The 18569-nt window shown below is 36.8% G+C and overlaps 3 protein-coding genes and 1 long non-coding RNA gene across 5 annotated transcripts; all 4 read left to right on the forward strand.

Annotated features, from left to right (window-relative positions):
- The first annotated feature begins 43 nt into the window (after positions 1 to 43).
- On the forward strand, positions 44 to 2366 carry LOC126322401 (eukaryotic translation initiation factor 3 subunit L-like). Its single transcript, XM_049994321.1, has 3 exons — positions 44 to 282; positions 566 to 700; positions 823 to 2366. Exons 1-3 carry the CDS (start codon positions 99 to 101, stop codon positions 2022 to 2024), a joined length of 1521 nt encoding a protein of 506 aa, XP_049850278.1. The 5' UTR covers positions 44 to 98; the 3' UTR covers positions 2025 to 2366.
- Positions 2367 to 8804: 6438 nt separating this feature from the next.
- On the forward strand, positions 8805 to 11860 carry LOC126322428 (mismatch repair endonuclease PMS2-like). Its single transcript, XM_049994364.1, has 7 exons — positions 8805 to 8962; positions 9058 to 9214; positions 9276 to 9644; positions 9768 to 9861; positions 9935 to 11013; positions 11079 to 11493; positions 11570 to 11860. Exons 2-7 carry the CDS (start codon positions 9091 to 9093, stop codon positions 11778 to 11780), a joined length of 2292 nt encoding a protein of 763 aa, XP_049850321.1. The 5' UTR covers positions 8805 to 8962; positions 9058 to 9090; the 3' UTR covers positions 11781 to 11860.
- On the forward strand, positions 11797 to 17006 carry LOC126322427 (uncharacterized). 2 transcript variants are annotated; one of them, XM_049994362.1, is made up of 3 exons: positions 11797 to 12077; positions 12457 to 12727; positions 13090 to 17006. In XM_049994362.1, exons 1-3 carry the CDS (start codon positions 12042 to 12044, stop codon positions 16563 to 16565), a joined length of 3783 nt encoding a protein of 1260 aa, XP_049850319.1. In that variant the 5' UTR covers positions 11797 to 12041; the 3' UTR covers positions 16566 to 17006. The 2 variants fall into 2 exon arrangements, with proteins under 2 accessions (XP_049850319.1, XP_049850320.1); XM_049994363.1 differs by having other exon boundaries at positions 12067 to 12727; positions 13090 to 17000.
- Positions 17007 to 17525: 519 nt separating this feature from the next.
- On the forward strand, positions 17526 to 18280 carry LOC126322408 (uncharacterized). Its single transcript, XR_007558992.1, has 3 exons — positions 17526 to 17621; positions 17701 to 17767; positions 17861 to 18280. It is a non-coding gene; the product is annotated as an uncharacterized LOC126322408 (long non-coding RNA).
- The last annotated feature ends 289 nt before the right edge of the window (positions 18281 to 18569 follow it).

An 18569-nucleotide genomic window follows, 5' to 3' on the forward strand; every position in this document is an offset into this window, starting at 1 on the left:
CTATTCTCGCCTGCCGATTTCTTTTTTGTTTATATGAAAAAACACTTTAATTCACGTTTCGCATCTTTCAGCAGCATCACATTAAGGGCTTAAATAGGATGACAGAAGCTATCAGTGATGCCGTCAAAAGTTTTCTCATAGCCTTTGCCGATCATATCCGTGAACAAAATATACCTCTCATTAATTCAGCCTACGAAAGCGGCTGGAGTAAGATAACCGAAAGATACTATAAACAAGCAGAATGGCCATCTCCCGATGATGTGTCAGTACTCGTAAATGATGGTAAGCTGTTAATTAATATTTAAATGCCTTCAGTTAGTACAACCAGGACTATAGTGCAAGCACAAGACACCTGGTTTCATTATTTTCCTTTTCAAAATCGTAACACCTATGTATGATGCTTCCTTATCTGTATTTATGTGCATTGTCTATCTTTACCATTTCCTGCTTAAAAATATCTGGTGAATTGCAATTAAGTCTAGCAATTAAATCCTTCAGTTGTGGTCACAATACATAAAAATTAACGTTTTTCTTGTGCTTTCTATTTATGTGGCATCATCTAAAGAAATATTCATACTGCTTTATAAGGAGATGTATTACAGGCATTTATTTGCCAATCAAAAATTGCATCAAGGATTGACACTAGAGCATCGGATTGCCTCTTGGAAAAACTACACCGAGATTTTTGACTTTTTGCTACGTACGATTATGGTGTTTCTTACTTTCACATTCCTCTCTCCTTTTTAATGCTGTATCAAGCTAAGTTTGCGTTTGTATCTCACCTGTTGGAATTTTTTTGAAATATCGGATTTTCAATACTAGAACGCGAAACGTCACCTGAAATAGATCTTCCTTTGCAATGGGTTTGGGATATGATCGATGAATTTATTTATCAATTTCAAGAATTTCATCAGTATCGTCGCAATAAATACCGTTCTAAAAGCGACACCTCTGTTCGACAACAATTCCATTCTAATTGGGAAGTATGGAATGTTCGAGCTGTTCTTCAATATCTGACTGATTTCAAAACAAAGTCCAATATTGTGCAAGTCCTGAATCATGGAAATAATTCAAACTTTAATTCATCAAATAGCTCATCCACTACCACGTTTTTTGAGTTATTACCCATTTACCTTCAATTTGGTTACTTCAGTTTGATTGGCCTGCTTCGAGTTCATTGTCTGATTGGAGATTATTATTCTGCACTAATGAGCGTAATGCCTATTCAATTCGATAAAAAAAATCCTTACTTTATTACTTTCGCATATGTTACCCTCTACTACTATACTGGATTTGCATACATGATGATTCGCCAGTTTGCTGATGCCATTCGAACATTTTCACACATCATTCTTTACATTAGCAAACCAAAACAAACGCATATTAAATCTCACCAGCTCGAAGACAGTCGCAAGAAAAACGAACGCATGTATTCTCTATTGGCCATTTTGGTATCTTTTTGTCCACAGCGAATAGACGAATACGTTAAAACTGTTTTGAAGGAAAACTTTTCAGAAAAAATGGTTCACATGCAGCGCGGAGACATTTCTGTTGTTGAAGAATTATTTATCTTCGGATGCCCCAAATTCATTACTCCTGTTGTAGATCCAGATGACTTTGCTTTGGCAATAGGCCAGGACATGCTTAAAACTCAAGTAAGGATTTTCATTAATGAAATTAAACAACAAAGTTTGCTACCTGCTATAAGAAGCTATTTGAAGTTATATAAGACTATTGAAATCGCAAAATTATCCAATTTATTGGAAAGAAAAGTAGACGAAGATGTGCTTCAAAAGAACCTACTATGCTACAATCATAAGACTAAAAGTATTTCTCACGTATCTGGGCAAAATCGAATTCTAGCTGGAAAGGTGACAGCATATTCAGACATCACTTTTTACATTGAAAAAGATGTAATACGGACGTTTGACACAAAGGCACCAAGGCGCTATGCGGAATATTTTACGAGGCAAATCAATAAATTTGACGATTTGATCACCGAGTTGACAAGAGATCAAGTTTAGACAGAAATGCACGTATATATACTAAAATAACTGTCCTTACGCCAGATCCATATAAAGAAGATGGACGTAGTTAATACTATTATGACAGCTTTTAAGTACTCTTTATATCTAAAGCAAATGTAAATCTTCTTTCACACATGTTTTCTCGGATTTAGTCGTGTCATAGCAGATTAACGTTGCAACGCAGCTAAAAAAGCTAGTTATTTCGAAGTTCAGCCAATTTTACTAAACCGAACATACTTCAACTCGATGCAGATAAGTTTATTACTCAATATAAGTAGTAATCTAACTTTTACTGCTTATGACCTCCTAGTTAGATTGCCTGTTTTGTTGCGTTCTTTAGACAAACCGTTTCACTTTTCATTCAGTAAATCTAATAGACTATTCTTAGAATTTCGTAGTTTAAACTAGAACATTGTGTATACGAAAGACTCCCGAAATATCCATCAATTATATTGATGGAAAGCAGGACGTAATAACTATGAAAATACGTACATAAAACAAATATAAATTTACATTCATACATAAACCACTTCTCATATGTAATGTGTATGATTTTTGTTTTGTGTGTCTGTGCTCAGTTTTTAGCTTATCAAAGCGTGAATTCATGTAAAAAACCAGCCGTTAAAAGGAACTGCCTGGGCTTGTTGACATATGGAAAAATGAAACCTTTTTTGCCATATCGCCAGGTAAATGAGCATAATATGATTATCATCAATTGTCTATGAATTCATACTTTTTGGGTATAGAATTATGTATTGATCAAATAAAGTTCTTTTTAAAAACGCAGGCGTTTTGAGAAACTATTCATATTTTAACTACCACTCATTACCTAGTTAAAATTTTTCCAGCGGCTTCTTGGATACATCACACAATAGACGATGTAATGTCTGAGTTGACGCAAAGATATCCAGCATTCGTCAAAGCACGTATGCTAAGCTATGCCAAGACAAATATAAAATATTATTTAGAAAACAACCTCGAGAACCTTAGAATAGTACCTATTGAAAAACGCCAGAAATATGGGCAACCAATCGTGTTCTAAAACAATGTAACAAAATACAACAAAAAATATTGCAATTGAAAAATTTATATCGTTTGTCATATAATTCAATCTAAGGTTATTCTTAGGATTGAGTCATAAATGAATGTTCTGTCTCTTATAAATTGTTAAATAAAGCGTCTATTAACAGAATGTAGCTGCTCTACCCGAAGTTTAGCTCTGTTTTGAAGTTCGTCATGCATCGACAACGTTGACAAGCTGCACACATACTTTAGTCAGCCTATATGCCGCTCTTCTAGTTCAAGGTTTGATTACCCTCGGAGAGAGAAACCCTTCTATTTTGGTGCTTTGTTCGATAGACTTTGGAACGTGTATCCTCGAGTAGTTCTGGGGTTGCTGTATACACATTTTTTTAATCGAAAAATTGGGCGTCAAAAGAGCATTGAGCGGCAAGCAGGCAGCTATCTAAGCTGATCAGAGGTTACAAACCTGAGTGTGGTTTAGTTTCGGCTACTTAACGTTTACGTCTTTGCTCACTGTGTTTTTCTTTTTGAACGTTACATATTAAACTATAAAAGAATGACGTTTATCTATGCTTTGCTCAAGGACTGTTAAATGAGCTACACCTTGAAGGTTTAACTCACTCGTTCGTCGGTTCTTCAAAAAATCTTTGATTGAGCTGTTTTTGAAGCCTTAAATAAACGTATCATTATTGGCAAAAGCAGAATCGGATAAACCGAAAGGCTTATATAGGGAATTCAGAACCAGGCTTTGGTTTCGCTGATTCTCCTAGATTGATTGTCATAAAAGAAAATCATCTACCTCCGACTTGGAAAAGTGAAATACTATAGCAGTAGCTTAGCTTGTTTTGATTGGCAGGATAGGGTAGTATAGGGGTATTTTTTATTGAATTGAATAATTTCTTATGCTGGGCAATTGTTAAAGCCAGAATATCTGCGCTACTGAAATGAAGATTAACTGGAGTTTTGTTCAAATGTTAGAATCAACTTCACACTAAGCACTGCACATTCGGATAAAAAATTATGATTTAATACTTTTCTCTTTCTCCTGTTGTATCTTAGAACGCATCAATTGAATCTTCCCTATCTCTTTTATCATTGGCCGAGACATTAAATCTCTAGAATAGTTTACACAATCAAAAATAACTATTAAAAATTTGCGGCTCTTTATGAAAATATGCCTTTTGAAAGTTTTAAAGATTATGTGGATTATACGAGGCTTGCTGACATGCCAGATTTTGATTTTAAAAATTGCTACACAGTCAGTTTTTACTCTAAGCTCTCGTTAATTCTTAATGGATCAAATCTGGCAAGTTTACAATGCTTTTCAAAGTCATGATTACGATGTCAGGACACAGGCTATTGAACATATTAAAACGTTTGAGCAGCAAAAAGGTAATCATATAGATAGGCGATGATAACAAAAAGGCGATGCTTTAATTGTCTGTTATTCATAGCTTTGCAGATAGCACTACATGATCCGCGTACATAGGTGTCAAGAGTATCTATTGTATAGCTATTGGCGGATGTTTTGAGTGTCAATTTGTTCCTTCAGCATTGAGTCCAATGGATTTACTTTAACCTGTCCAAGTAAGACAGAATTTAGTACCAAATGCCATTAAATCCTGACAATAAATTCATTTCCCTCAAAATATATATTTATAGGCTATTGCTATGCACTGCTTGAAATTCTACTAAATCATTCAGCACCCTACGCCTTCAGACAAATATCCTTTCTTATTTCATACATCGAATTTTCATTTTGCGAGAATTTTTTCCTTGACCATGTTAATTCTGCTAATCCCCTTTGATCCGGAAAATGTTATACTAATGAAAATTACTTTGCTGGTATAGCATTAAAAGAGCAAATAAAGCAACATTGGTGTTCATCCGATGAGCACTTTAAAGAGCCGGAGATGAGTGAAGATGAGAAAAATTCCATAAGACAACGATTGCTATTCTCATTAGGAGAATCTAATGTTCACGTTCGAAATGTCATTGTACGAAAATTAATACCTCCCATAATTTTTTCAATCCAAATAAAACCTGTTATATATAGTTCCGATGGATTATGTCTCATGTTTTGCAATGATGATCTACAAATTGTTCGCAGCATTTTCTCTTTAAGGTCCCGAGATACGCCTCTGACTGGTTGACCTGGTGAAAGGAACTCTTCCGTGGATTTCTGAGCAATCAATCAGACATTTTTTTTTGTATACATAGTCTTTCTGATTGCTGTTGGCCCCACACGCACACTATGATTTTGCTTAAAAGAACATCCCTTGTGGGTCCCGCTAATCAGACTGATGTAACTAACATTACGTAAAAACAAAAATCACGGACTATTCACTCCATATAGGCTGACCTATTAGCGACTGTTGCTATCTTTGATTGGCCAGAACAATGGGAAGATTGGATCGAACATATGCTCAACTTTCTCCAAGATGATGGTCTATTAGCTGGATCCCTTTACTGTCTTCATTTGTTTCTGACATACGAGGATCTATCAGATAAACAGGTCCTCCCTCTTCTGAACCGTCTGGAGATGTTCAAATATATTTTCGAACATTTGGAGCAATACGACGCTACGATAAGACATCAAGCAATTACAGTTTTATCGGTATTACTAGACTGGCTAGCGATTTTTCGGTCTGTTTATCCAAGTCAAACCGACGCACTTCTTAAGTCAAATGTAAAAGGCTGGTTTGATTTGTTTGAAAAAGAACTTTTTATGCGGCAGCCATATAATGCAGTTAATGAAAATGGCAATACATCTGGTCAAGGCAATGTGGAAATGAGTCTGAATTTTTGGGCGACTAAAAGTCAGGTGATGCAAATCATGATGATGCTAGTTGAGAACTTCCCCAAGCAGGTTCGAAAGGAAATAGGCCAAAGACTAGAGAGAATTATTGGTGAATTTGAATGCGCATTCCAATTGTTAATAGAGAGATTTGGTCAAATTACGAATTTCGAGAATCTGCACCTGAGTCAAGAAAGTCAGTTTTGTTTGCAAATTTTAAGGAACAATCAGCAAGAAGCGCATGATTTTTTGATGTATATGTCATTTTTTTTAGATTGGCTTCAACTTGCTTTTGATTGCCCTAAAATCCGAAGTCTAATAACAGATAAGCAGCTTGAGCGGACAATATTATGGACGTTGAACGCTTTTACGAACCTTGAGGAGGAATACGCTTATGAGAATGAAAATCAATTTCAGTTATCTAGGTTGTATATTTCAGACTCAGGTGATATGTTGACAGGTCTAGATAAAAATTGTGCAGTTGGTTTCGTTCTAGATGCAGCAACCTATTTTCTTCAAACAGTGGCCAGAACTCGACGCGGATTGAGAGCGATTCAGAATATAGGCAAAAACCAGCTAAAAAATGCTATGGATCAAGAAGATATCAGTAAGGTGGACATGGTCGCCTATGCATTCGGGAAAACATTTCATGGACTGAATATGAAAGACTACGATTCTACCATCAATAAAAAATCTTTTTTGGCCTACTTTGACTTGCATGGATATCTTTTGCAAATTTTACGAATCTATACTTCGTTGCCACCGTCACATATATTACATGGATTACAGTGCATCTATTCGGTCTTAGATTTTGCAACACCATCTTTTGTGGACTCACTTTATCCTTTATTAGGCCAAGTATGGGAGTGGTGTATGAATTTGATTCTGCTTGATACACTAAATTTGTCTGTCAAATTAACGGCAGGGGCTTGTATTGCTAAAATTGGTGTCGATACAAAAACTCGCTTACCAGATGAAGCGTTGGCACAACTTGTTAACCTGGCCGATTCTACTCTACAAGATAGAGCACTTTCCTTATATTTGGAATGCATTTCTCCATGGCTTTGTTCGATATCCTATTTACCTAGTCTGTTGTTTGGTCGCCTAATCTCTAACCTTATCCAGATTTGGGAGATTTACCGTGGCAATCCTTTTATCAGCATTCAGGTTTTCAACTGTCTAGAAACTTCTTTGTTTTATCGCCCAACTTCATCTGAGTTGATAAAGGCAGTGACCAACTTAGTCAGTGAACTTTGGAATCAGTGGACTTTGAACAGAGAAAATAACATACATGAATTAGCAACAGAGCTTTTGATAAATATGTTTCGATATTGCAGTAGGAAATCACTTTCACTCCCAGAAATTTGCGCAATTATCAAAAAAATGATAGAATATATGCTTCAAAACGAAGACATAGATTTTTTGAAGCTTGGGATACATGTACTCAAAGAAGGCGTAAAACGGGCAGTTAGTGACATCAACAGCGAACGAAGTAAGATGAGTCATTTCAGTTTTGAAGTATTTTTAAGGTTAGGGTGGGAGATGGCTCAAGATCAGCTGGATTTGTTTCTTGCTCAAAATCCAACGCCCAAGGATGTTGTGTATGTTGGCTTAAAACTGGCACAACCTTATTCAACAGAATTTTTTCTTATTGCCAATTCGATGCGCGTAGTACAGCATTTTCTGCAAATACCAACTTTGCCTGAGGTGCATTTTTCCCATTTTGGATCGCTGATCGTCAACCTAGTTCAGTTAGTCGGCACATTTATAGATATCAGTCATCTCAGACAGATCATTCTTTTACTTAGTTTGCGCTGCTTTTACATTCATTCTGTTAAAATTATTCAATCTCTATTGTTTTCCCTTGTCTTGCTATTTCAGTTATTTCCAGCTATTGCTGTCGATGTGTGGAGTACCAATGCAATGCCAAACGAACAAAGCATGTTGGAATACATTTTAGAGAAGTTAACTCTGCATTTGGAGGACTGGCCACGTGAGCACCAACGGTACACTGTGTGCAATATGCTAGGTACTTTATTTCATTATCCGCCTGTTGAGCATATACTAGTGAAAGTGGAAACAATAGACGTAGGGATTCAAATTCAGACAAGATCGCGAACCAGAAAGCAAGGCAAGACTTGGAAAGCATTGTCGGCTCGTTCTAGAATTATCCAGGCGTTTCTCAGAGAGTATTCGAATTCGAGAGAGCAATTAGATGATGTGAGGACAGATGAAGAACATGAATCAGATATGTCCGATGAAAGCTGGCCAGTAAGTATTAATAACAGCCCTAGACATTCTGTGAACCAAATAGGAGAACCAAGGGAAATATCCACTGACCATGACGAAGATGCAGTGGAAATGGAGGAAGTATGTGAATTACATGGACTAAAAAATAAAGAATGCAAAATAGAGGAATGGATAAAAAACTGGATTTTGAAGCTTGGACGTGAGGAATCGTATGCTGCTCAAATTTATTTTAATCAACTAAATGACAATGAAAAAAATACCATTGAGCATATATTGAAAGTTTAGTGTTGATACAGAAAGCAGTACATCTCATCTGCTACATAGGAAATAAAAGCAATATGGAACATCAAATCAATTATTATACACCACCAAAAATAAACTGCATAGCACCAAGGACGAAAATGGATACACAAAAAAATAGTGAATATAACGCTGTATATTAAGCAAAACCTGAAATGGAAATTACTTGTACGACAGTATCCAGAAAAAAAGCAAATTGATTACGTAACATTTCACGCCAAATAAAGACTGAAGTAGCTGACATTTGATGCACGTTCATATTTTAGAAATTGGTAAAAATTCAAAATTCATGTAGAAAAGGCATGAACTTTTAAATCTGTGTCTCTCTATTTATTTTTTTTGTATGTTAAACAATAGGGATTGTTGAATTTGCCGGCTAAATATATTTTCAAGGTGGTTTGTATACTAAACTGGTTTGCAGTTTTTTTTATATGCATTGATGCACTTGATATAGGCTTTTTTTTATATACTACAATACGTGCGACGTTTTTAAATTCTAATTCGTCATCGCTTGGCTGAATTTATCCAATTGGTTGTGCCTGAAGGTAGCCTCAATTAGAGTCAGGTAAGACAGATTAACCCCACTTTGATTATATTGAATATGTATTCCTTCTGAATACATTGACGACCAACTTTGTATTCTGTCTAATACACTTTTAGCAAAAATTGATTGTCCCTTTTAGGCAGATTGAAATGATTCAAGCATTAAACCCTACTTTGGCAAGCAATTTATGTGCAGGCCAAGTTATCGTCAGCGTGTGTTCAGCTACTAAGGAATTGATTGAAAATGCATTAGATGCAGAATCAACTGTTATTGGTATGTATGCAACAATGAAATATATCTCTGTATACACAACTTAACCTTTTTGATATCCAAGATATTCGAATTAAAAATCATGGGTTGGAATCCGTGCAAGTGAAGGACAATGGGCACGGCATTTCGATTGAAGATGCATCAGTTATGGCCATCCGCAATATGACGTCCAAATTGAAAAAATTTGAAGATTTGTCCAATATGACAAGTTTTGGATTTCGCGGAGAAGCGTTGAATTCTTTGTGCGCTTTGTCCAATGTATATGTAATCACCAGAAGACACGAGGCTCCAACGTCCAGCAGAATTGAATTTGATCATCATGGAAATGTTAAGCATATAAAGACTGTCAGTGAGCCACCAGGAACATCGGTAACATTTACAGATTTATTTTGCACACTTCCAGTCAGACGTAATGAATTTGAGAAGAATGCGAGTACGTAGAGCAAAGATTGGAAGAAAATGATGCAGGCAGAGAGAACTGCATTAGTTATCAATTTGTAAATGAAAAAGTTATCATTTCATCAAAGCAGTTAGACTAATACAAAAGAGATAATAGAAAAAGAATTCGCACAGTTAATTTCCATGATCCATGCCTATGCATTGATATGTTCAGATGTGATATTTCGCGTATCACACCAGGATAAAAACGGGTACGAAAAAAAGCATAATAACATATCAAAAAGAGTTTTTGATAGTGACTAACAGTTGTATACAAAAAAATAGAGCTAAAACAAAAATTTTATCTACAACTGGAAAAAATGGCTTGTCAGGTTCTATTTGTTCTATCTATGGAGCACGCACTCTATCAACTTTGTGCAAAGTAGATTCGTTGTTGGGCGAATGGGCCTATGTAGTAGGCTATGTGTCTCAGAACGACTTGAAGACTTTAAAAAAGACTAACTCTTATCAGCATCTTTTTCTCAACAGGCGCCCAGTCGACCTTGTTAGGGTAACCAAGGCCATTCAAGAGGTCTACAAAAATTTGAATGGGACGATCCAACGTTCTTGCAAGTATTATCCTGTGATTATTCTCAATTTTTCGATTTCTCCATCGAAGTTAGACGTAAATGTGACTCCAGACAAGCGACAGGTTGTGATTGAGAATGAGCCAGAACTGATTAATTATTTAGTGGATTTATTAACTCGATTGCTCGGGTCACAGTTGAAAAATTTTAATGTACAAAATCAGATTCACTCACAAGAGAAAGATCAAGGAATCCAGAATTTGAGCTTAGAATGGCTGCGTCAAGGGACTGAAAGTGAGACGCATATAAAAGAATCGGAAGACCAGGACAAGGAAACAGTGAAGGTTTCAGCAGCCCTGGAAGGCTTGAAAAGGTTAAAAACTTGTGGAGTAGTGACGAGAGAAGCTGATAGGAGAAAAGTTACGAACTCGAATGAACAAGAGATAGAAGCTGAAGAAAATGGGGTGCATTTGCAAGACTATAGTACTGTAAAAAGGAGGGATTTGCAAACTATGGAAAAGGGGCCTGAATGCTGGATATATGAAGAAGTCAATAAAAATGATGGGAAAGAAGGAAAAAAACACAAGCCAGATCATATAGAACATGGAGAAGACATAAGCGTGCATGAGAACGTTCTTTTTGAACCACCCACATCGAGTAGATCAGCAGATTCAAAGTTTTCTTCTCTTGAATCAAAACTTTCAAAGTTTATTTGTGGTAATGGTAGCATTAATTTGGACAGCGATGCAAGTGAAAACTCTGGTAGCAAAGATATTTCACTTCGACTTTCTGTAAATTCTTCAGACATAGAGCGATACAATATAGCACATTCTTCATGTACGTCTTTTTCTATGTCGAAATTTTAGTTACGCATTTATCGTATAACCATCTCTTTAATCTAGCATGCAATTATCCTAAAATTTTAAAAACAGACCCCGATGGTTTATATGAAGAAGTTGGCAGTCTATCTAAACCCCCTTCTGCAACACTGAAAATTCCGTTTAATTTTAAATTATACGTTTTGCGGATTAAGTCCAAGATACAAGCACTCGAGCGTTTACAGAAACCTGAGGTATCATCCATTCATTTTAGAGGTAAGATAGGAGAGACCGACATTGAGGAGATGCAAGCCGAGCTTTATCAAAAAATATCCAAATCCGATTTTTTGAATATGCAAGTTATAGGGCAGTTTAATAAGGGGTTTATTGTAGTGCAGTTAAAAGATAACCTGTTTATATTGGATCAGCATGCATCACATGAAAAGTATTTGTATGAGTGCTTACAAAATACAAAATTAAACACTCAAAAACTTTTGTCGTACGTTTTTGAAGACGTGTGCACGCACGGATGTGTGTATAGAGAAATGTGTGGCTGATGTGATAACTTTTTTTAGGCCGATCCAATTGGAGCTCACAGTGGCGGACCAATCGATCGTTTTAGAAAACTTGGACTTGTTTCAGATGAACGGATTTCAATTTGAGTTTATTGAAGATGCGCCATTGTTGCACCGTCTTCGAATGGTGTCTTATCCATTCACAAAGAGTTTGCACCTTGGGGCGGCAGGTATGAAAATTGAATATAAAAAATCTATTATTTTCTCCTAGAAGAGACCTTACTTACGAGAGTGATTTCAGATGTACAGGAGTTAATTCAGATGATCAAAAGCCGTCCTGGACAACTAGTAAGATTGAAGCGTGTTGACCAAGTATTTGCTTCTAGAGCATGCAGAAAAGCTGTGATGGTTGGCGATTCGTTGGATAGAGAAACAATGGTAAAAATTGTCCGACAACTATCTAGTCTAAATGATCCATGGAAGTGTCCACATGGAAGGCCGACTATGTGCCATTTAATGTCCTTGAAAGACTATGTGTAGGGAAAACGTACCGTGCCTTCTAAGTATTGTATGTACGTTGTATTATATAGTTCGTGTATAAAGAATTTTTTATGTAGTAAAGGATCTCATTTCTGTTGCATATCTCCTTAATGTAAGCAGAATTAATCGGTGTTGATAGAACAACATATTGTCCCTAAAGGGTTATTCTTAATAGATAATACGCCGGAAAAGAGTCAATATTTTGGGTCAAGTTATTGTTTTTATCTTGTATATTCTTATTTCTAGTTTTTTTTGAGCGCTATTATTTATCATATATTTTCGTTCATATTGGCCATCCCTTATATTCCGCTTTATTTGGTTTGCTGTCTCCTGTTACAAGAATTGATTTTACACATGCTAATTTGGGCTTATTTTAATTTCCATTTTTAACTTTTTGGATTACTAAGAATATGGAAAAAGATTGTGGTGATAGTGATAAACAGACAGCGGAAAATATACTGGAGGATTTAGATATATCGGATAGTAGCTGCGTCTTTGGAGAGACGACAGTTGCATCTGCATCTAAAAAAATTGACAGTATGATGAAGGATGTGCAAAATGTCGAAAAGTTGTGGATGCAAATAGAAAGCATGTCAAGCAAGCAATCACTGTCCGATTCGGCAGGATCTAAGCAAAAATTAAATTTGCAGGAGCAGCTCGACATGCTGAAAACTAAAAGTACGTCCGATTACTCAAGTACTAGTGTACAAGAGATAAAATAAGAAAGGCAAAAAGAGGAAAGAAAGACAACTTGGCAATCCCGTTATTCTGGTATAAAGGGTCGGGAAGTGTCTTATGATGATAAGAATTCTCAATGCCTCTACCAATTCGTCATGGGCTGTATCTCGTTTGATGAAAGTGCTTGTAGACATAAAATTGCGAAGGTTCCTAGTTTGTCGTTTGTTTTTTGATGTAGTAAGCGTGAAAACCTATATATACTACATCATAATTTAATCCAGAATTCTTTATAGGATCATATGCTATGTCTTTTCGTCTATAACTGAATAATACTGTCTAATCTACGATTTTGTTATTTTTAGATCTATACACCAATTACCGGAACGATGTATCATCTGATTTAACCCAGAAAAGTGGATTGGAGGATTACCTTTCCAATGAAGAACTCTTGTGTATGATGATGAAGGAGGAGGCTGATGAATTGAAACCGACATATGGGGAATGGATGACGGTTATGGAAGAAATAAATATGGTGAACCAAGATGAAAATGAGGAGAGTAAGTCGGAGCAAGAGGAACCGATGTTGTACAGTACAATGTCAAATGAACAAATGATGAACGGCAAAAGAGCAGAGAGTGAAGACGGCGGTAATAGTGAATATGTGTCTGAAGAGGAATACATGTACGAAGAGGATGAAGAGTATGAAAAAACTGGCGACACGGATAGTTTGGAAATAGATGAGACATTTGACAGTATAAAGAGCAATATTTTGGATTTTGAAAGAGCCAAAACCGACACAAACCTCGAAGATGTACAACAGGGAGAATGGGATGAATTAGAAAACGTAAAAAATGAATTGGATATGTTAGGAATTGATAGTGAGATATCCGATTTGAAAAGTACTACGGACACTATATCTGTCATATCTAGAGATGATGACTTTGAACGTGAGAATGGAGAGGTTTTTGCGCGTAAAGATGTTCGAAAAGAAGAATGTACGAAATTGTTTGAAGATAGAGAGTCGAATACAGAGATTGATTTATCTAGGTCTGCGGGTTTGGAGACAGAGTCGGAGTCCTTAGGCTCTACGGAATTACTGTCAAAGTCATTGTTGGAATTGCCTCTCAATGTTAGCTCTGAATCTGGATCAAAACAGCAGCCGGACTTGACGCAAGAAGGTTCTGACTATTTTGACAAACCGTCGTTATCAGGAGATATTAAAGCGCTAGAAGATAAATTACAGCAAGTGAATGGCGTTGATGTACTGGACGAGAAACGATCATTGGCCGTAGAAGACGGTAACGCAAAAAGTGAAATTTTGCATGCTTTAACGATTTCCGACTCGGAGAGTACAGAAGTAGGTGTCCCGCTCGCGGTGTCTGTAGGAGAGGACGTGAATTTAGATAAGGGGCAGTCTGTGATGACAGACGATAAAACAAGTGATACAACGCAGGATAAAGATGTGCTGTCCCCTGTCGAGTATAGCGACTCAGATATACCTTTGAATGCGGATGGTAGTATCGACATACTAGATGAAGAATCCGCATTTACGGAAAAGAATGTCGGGCTACTTGATAAATCGTCACAAGCGGAAAATATGCAACCTTCTTTGATAACAGCTGAGCGTACTGATATACAGAAGGAAGGGCCATTATCGGTAGAGACGGCACCCAAACAGAAGAAGTCATTGCGTATTTCCGATCCAGAAGAGCCGTCTATGTTATCTGAGCCTGAGGATAGCGGGTCCGATCAATATCTGCAATCTTCACTTACTTTGCAGAATAAGACGTTTAATGGGGGTGCCTCCCTACAGCCCCTCGATGGCGCCGAGTTGACTAGAGTGCCCTTGACCCAATTTGGCACTGAATCAGACAAGCCGCTGTCTTCCGTCAGCGGTTCCAAATTGAGAAAGACCAAAAGTCGATCATGTCGACATTCTGAACCTAGTTCAAGGAGTCGTAGAGTTCAAAGCCAAGCCTTGCATAAATCCACAAAATCTCCCAGACATCACATAACTAATAGATCTCAGTCAGCGGTGACAGAAACGTGTAAACAGGATACTGAAGGGGCTGATACCTCGCTTGATTCTAAGATTGATAGTGACAGCGTTTCTGTCTTGGTCGAACAGCCTGCTGCAAAAAAGGAGGATGTGTCGAGTTGTCCGTTGCAAAAAAAGCGCCCAGCAGGGGGGGCAACGCTGTCCGCAGGAAAGGCGAATGAAGTAGGTTATCCATCGCTTCCACATTCAGCAAGCAAATTGGTGTTGAACTTGAATAGGTGTATTTCTGATGCGAATAGCTTGACCTTGTGGTCATACTTGAAAAGTCAGACAGGGCTGCCATGGATGGGATGGAGGAAATGCTGTGTAATTGTGGATAGAGAGACCATTCGTTGGGAGACGGAAGATCATTCCATGTTTGGCGGATACACGCTACCAATGCTTAAAATGTATGAGATCGTGTCAAATGAGGTGTTGGAGGATGCACCTAAAAATGAAGGATGCACTTTGATGCTTGTGATGGGGGACGTGACAATATTTATGCACCTTGAAAATAGGCATGACTTTATATTATGGAATGAGTGCGCTAATGAGTACTTCCCAATGTTGGGATCGGATCAAGTTCAAAAGGCCGAGACAGATAAACTGAATGTATTTGAACAGACAGAAAAGTGGCTGAAGGCGAAAAAATGGATTTCTTTTGTTAAAATCAAAGCTTCAATCTCCAGTCGTATGAAACTTATGAAAGAAGATTTGCTCGAGGAATATTCGGGCTTAAATACCTATTTGCAATTTATCTATTCACCGAGTTTTTTCTTGATCATCCCAATCCTGACAGAACTCGTCGACATAGATCAATTGGCAAGCTGTCTGTTGAAAATTTATTTGTTCGGCGATTGCACCTTCAATTTGATTCGCTTTGTCATTCAGTGGGAGGTCGACAACACTATCCACGTCGGCTCTTTGTTTCGCTTAAACAGCTTGGCCAGCAAAGTTATGCGCATATACACTCACATACTATGCAAAGACTATGTTGCTTCAGTGTGCAAGCCTGTAGTCGAGAGGGTTATAGAATCTGGTCACCGTCTGGAAATTGATCCTGATCGACTTCGCGACAAGGACAAGCAAAAGAAAAACATGAAAAAACTCAAAAAAATTATAGATCAACTTTTTAATGACATCTGCAACTCAATTCCAATGTTACCACTGGAATGCCGAAAGATCTGTCACGATCTTAAGCTGGCCTCAGAAAAAAAATTTGAGGGCATCGTCAACGCCGGAGATATTGCTGTATTTGGCTACTTAATTCTACGACTTATTAGTCCAGTACTCAACTTTCCAGATAAGTATCAATTGGTATCTAAAACCGCACTCACGAATCACAGTAGGCGTTCTTTGCTTCTCGTTTCCAAGATTCTCTTGAATATCATGACCCAGGTCACCTTTACAAAAGAAGTTTACTTGTTTGACTTGAACGACTTCATTCAAGAGAAATTCAGTCAGGCTTCGAACTTTCTATCACTCGTATCTACAGTACCAAAAATCATTCCTAAGGCGTCCAATAGATCCTCTTCATCTTTGTTTATTCACATAGATGACTATCTTAGGAACTTGGTTGTTCTCTACAACATGATCTACACCCATAGTTCTGAAATTCAAAAATGTCTGAACCGAGAGTCCAGCGTCGTCAAGTCCTGCCAGCGATGCTTTAGAATTTTGGGAGCTCCTCAAAATCTTGAGGCTATATTCAAAGAAAGAATTAAGAAATATCAAAAAACGAAAAAAAAATTCAAGTCTTCAAGTTCTCTAGATAGTCTATTTACTATGGAAAAGAACTAAGCCATCCACTCTATTTACAAGGTCTACAACCTTTCCTTTTTTGCTGCATCATATTTCTTGCCTAAAAGCCCTTTAACTATGTATAAAGCGACATCTTCTTTTCTTCGACCTACGAGTTTTACCGCCGCTTGCTTAAGAATAAGATCAAGATTTGAGAGGGACCAAATATTTTTGACTGCGATATTTAAAGCTCGCATAAAAATATTTGTTTGTAGAATATTTGTAAATGTATAAGTTTGTTTTAAGGCTGCGCGCAGTGTTTCCTACAACGGCCTACACGATAACATGGATATTAATTCAAAGCCTTGTCAATCTGTATTTTTAACCTAAATTCGGTTACAGATAACTTTAGATTGTGTATCTACTCTAATCGTTCTACTCGCCATCATTTTCGGATACATAAACTATGATTCAATTTTTATGTCTGCATTTTCTCTAAAATTACAACTTTTTTTATTTATTTTATCAGGGCCATAGCCAGACCTTACATCTCTTTCTTATATTATGCTCTCCGATTAGAGAGGCCTATCGCTTTCATATCCATTTATTATTAGAATTACGCCTATAATCTTTTATTCTATTCCAAACTCTAGACTATATTGAATCTTAGTTCCGACCTAATTGCCGGCCTGACACTGTACAAACTTGAGTTTCAAATTCAATGGAAAAAGTCAAAACAAGTGCACGGAATGTGTGAAGATTGATGGGATGCACGCTGAAATTATTATTCGTGTGCTAATCTATATCTATGCCTCCTCAGTGACAGGCTGTACAGTCTTAAATTTTTTAATATGGAAACTGCTGGTATGATTTGCCTCATACGTTTGCCCCCTTGTGCATTGTCAAGCGATAGAGATAGATTTCTATATACGCATATAATCCACTTTTTCCTATAATATTGTGTAGCATAGAATTTTCAAATTATATTTTATATTTGGCAATAGCTTCAAACGTCTTTACACTCATATATCATTTTGATAATGGAAATTCGTAAGATACATTCTGTTTTGTTTCTATGTACAGGAAATATTGTCCGTTCAACTATGGCTGAAATCAGTACGAATGTCTTATTTAGGCGCGGTACAAGAACTTCCGCTCTGGGTGTCAAATTTCTGATCTTTCAATCCAAAAAAAGTCATGAATCATTTAGTCAATGATGGTGTGGCAAAAGATCGATGGATAATTGACTCTGCAGGAACCATGTAGGTGCTTCTTCATGCTACGTATGAAAAAAACAGTGAATGGCGCTTTTAAAGCAAAAAAATAATAAATTAATCTACTGTCACTTGATTTAGGAAATACCATATAGGTGATAGGCCAGACGCGCGTACAATCTCTGTTTGTCAAGAAATCCTCGGAAGTAAATGTCCGCCAATTACTCACCGGGCTAGACAAATCAAACAAAGTGATTTTTTTGAATTTGATTACATTTTGTATATGGACGCCTTGAATGAATCGAATGTGAAAAATATGATACCAAAGGACCATAGAGCCGAAGTTAAAAGGCTGGGTTACTACGACCCAGAAAAAGTTGATCCGAATGGTGTCTTTATTAGAGACCCTTACTATGATAAAAATTTAAATAATTTTCGCGCAAACTACTACATTATAAAGAGATGTTTAGAAAATTTCTTGAATCAAGTTGAATCGAAGTAAAAGATTCTGAATCAATTAAAGATAACTGAAGATTACGTTTACGACTCTATATAAGTCTATTTTCTTCTATAATACAATATTTCACATTTCTTCTATTTTCATAAAAGTATATAAAATTTTTTAAAATTACATAGTCTTTCATCGCCCGTACACTTTTTTTCTTCATGCTCAACAGTTGTCTTAGACGAAATTATCTTTGCTTGCATGCGTCTCGCTCCAAGCCCGTAGTTTTTAGCTCAAATGAATGTAGCTCGCTCGCTTGGGCCAAAACTAAGAGCGTTTCTTATCTTGGTTCATTGTACGGACAGTCTACACGTCGGTACACCCTGAAGATGTCAAGTTATTACA

Source organism: Schistocerca gregaria, unplaced genomic scaffold (genome assembly GCF_023897955.1).
Source record: "Schistocerca gregaria isolate iqSchGreg1 unplaced genomic scaffold, iqSchGreg1.2 ptg000808l, whole genome shotgun sequence".
Lineage (NCBI taxonomy): Eukaryota > Metazoa > Arthropoda > Insecta > Orthoptera > Acrididae > Schistocerca > Schistocerca gregaria.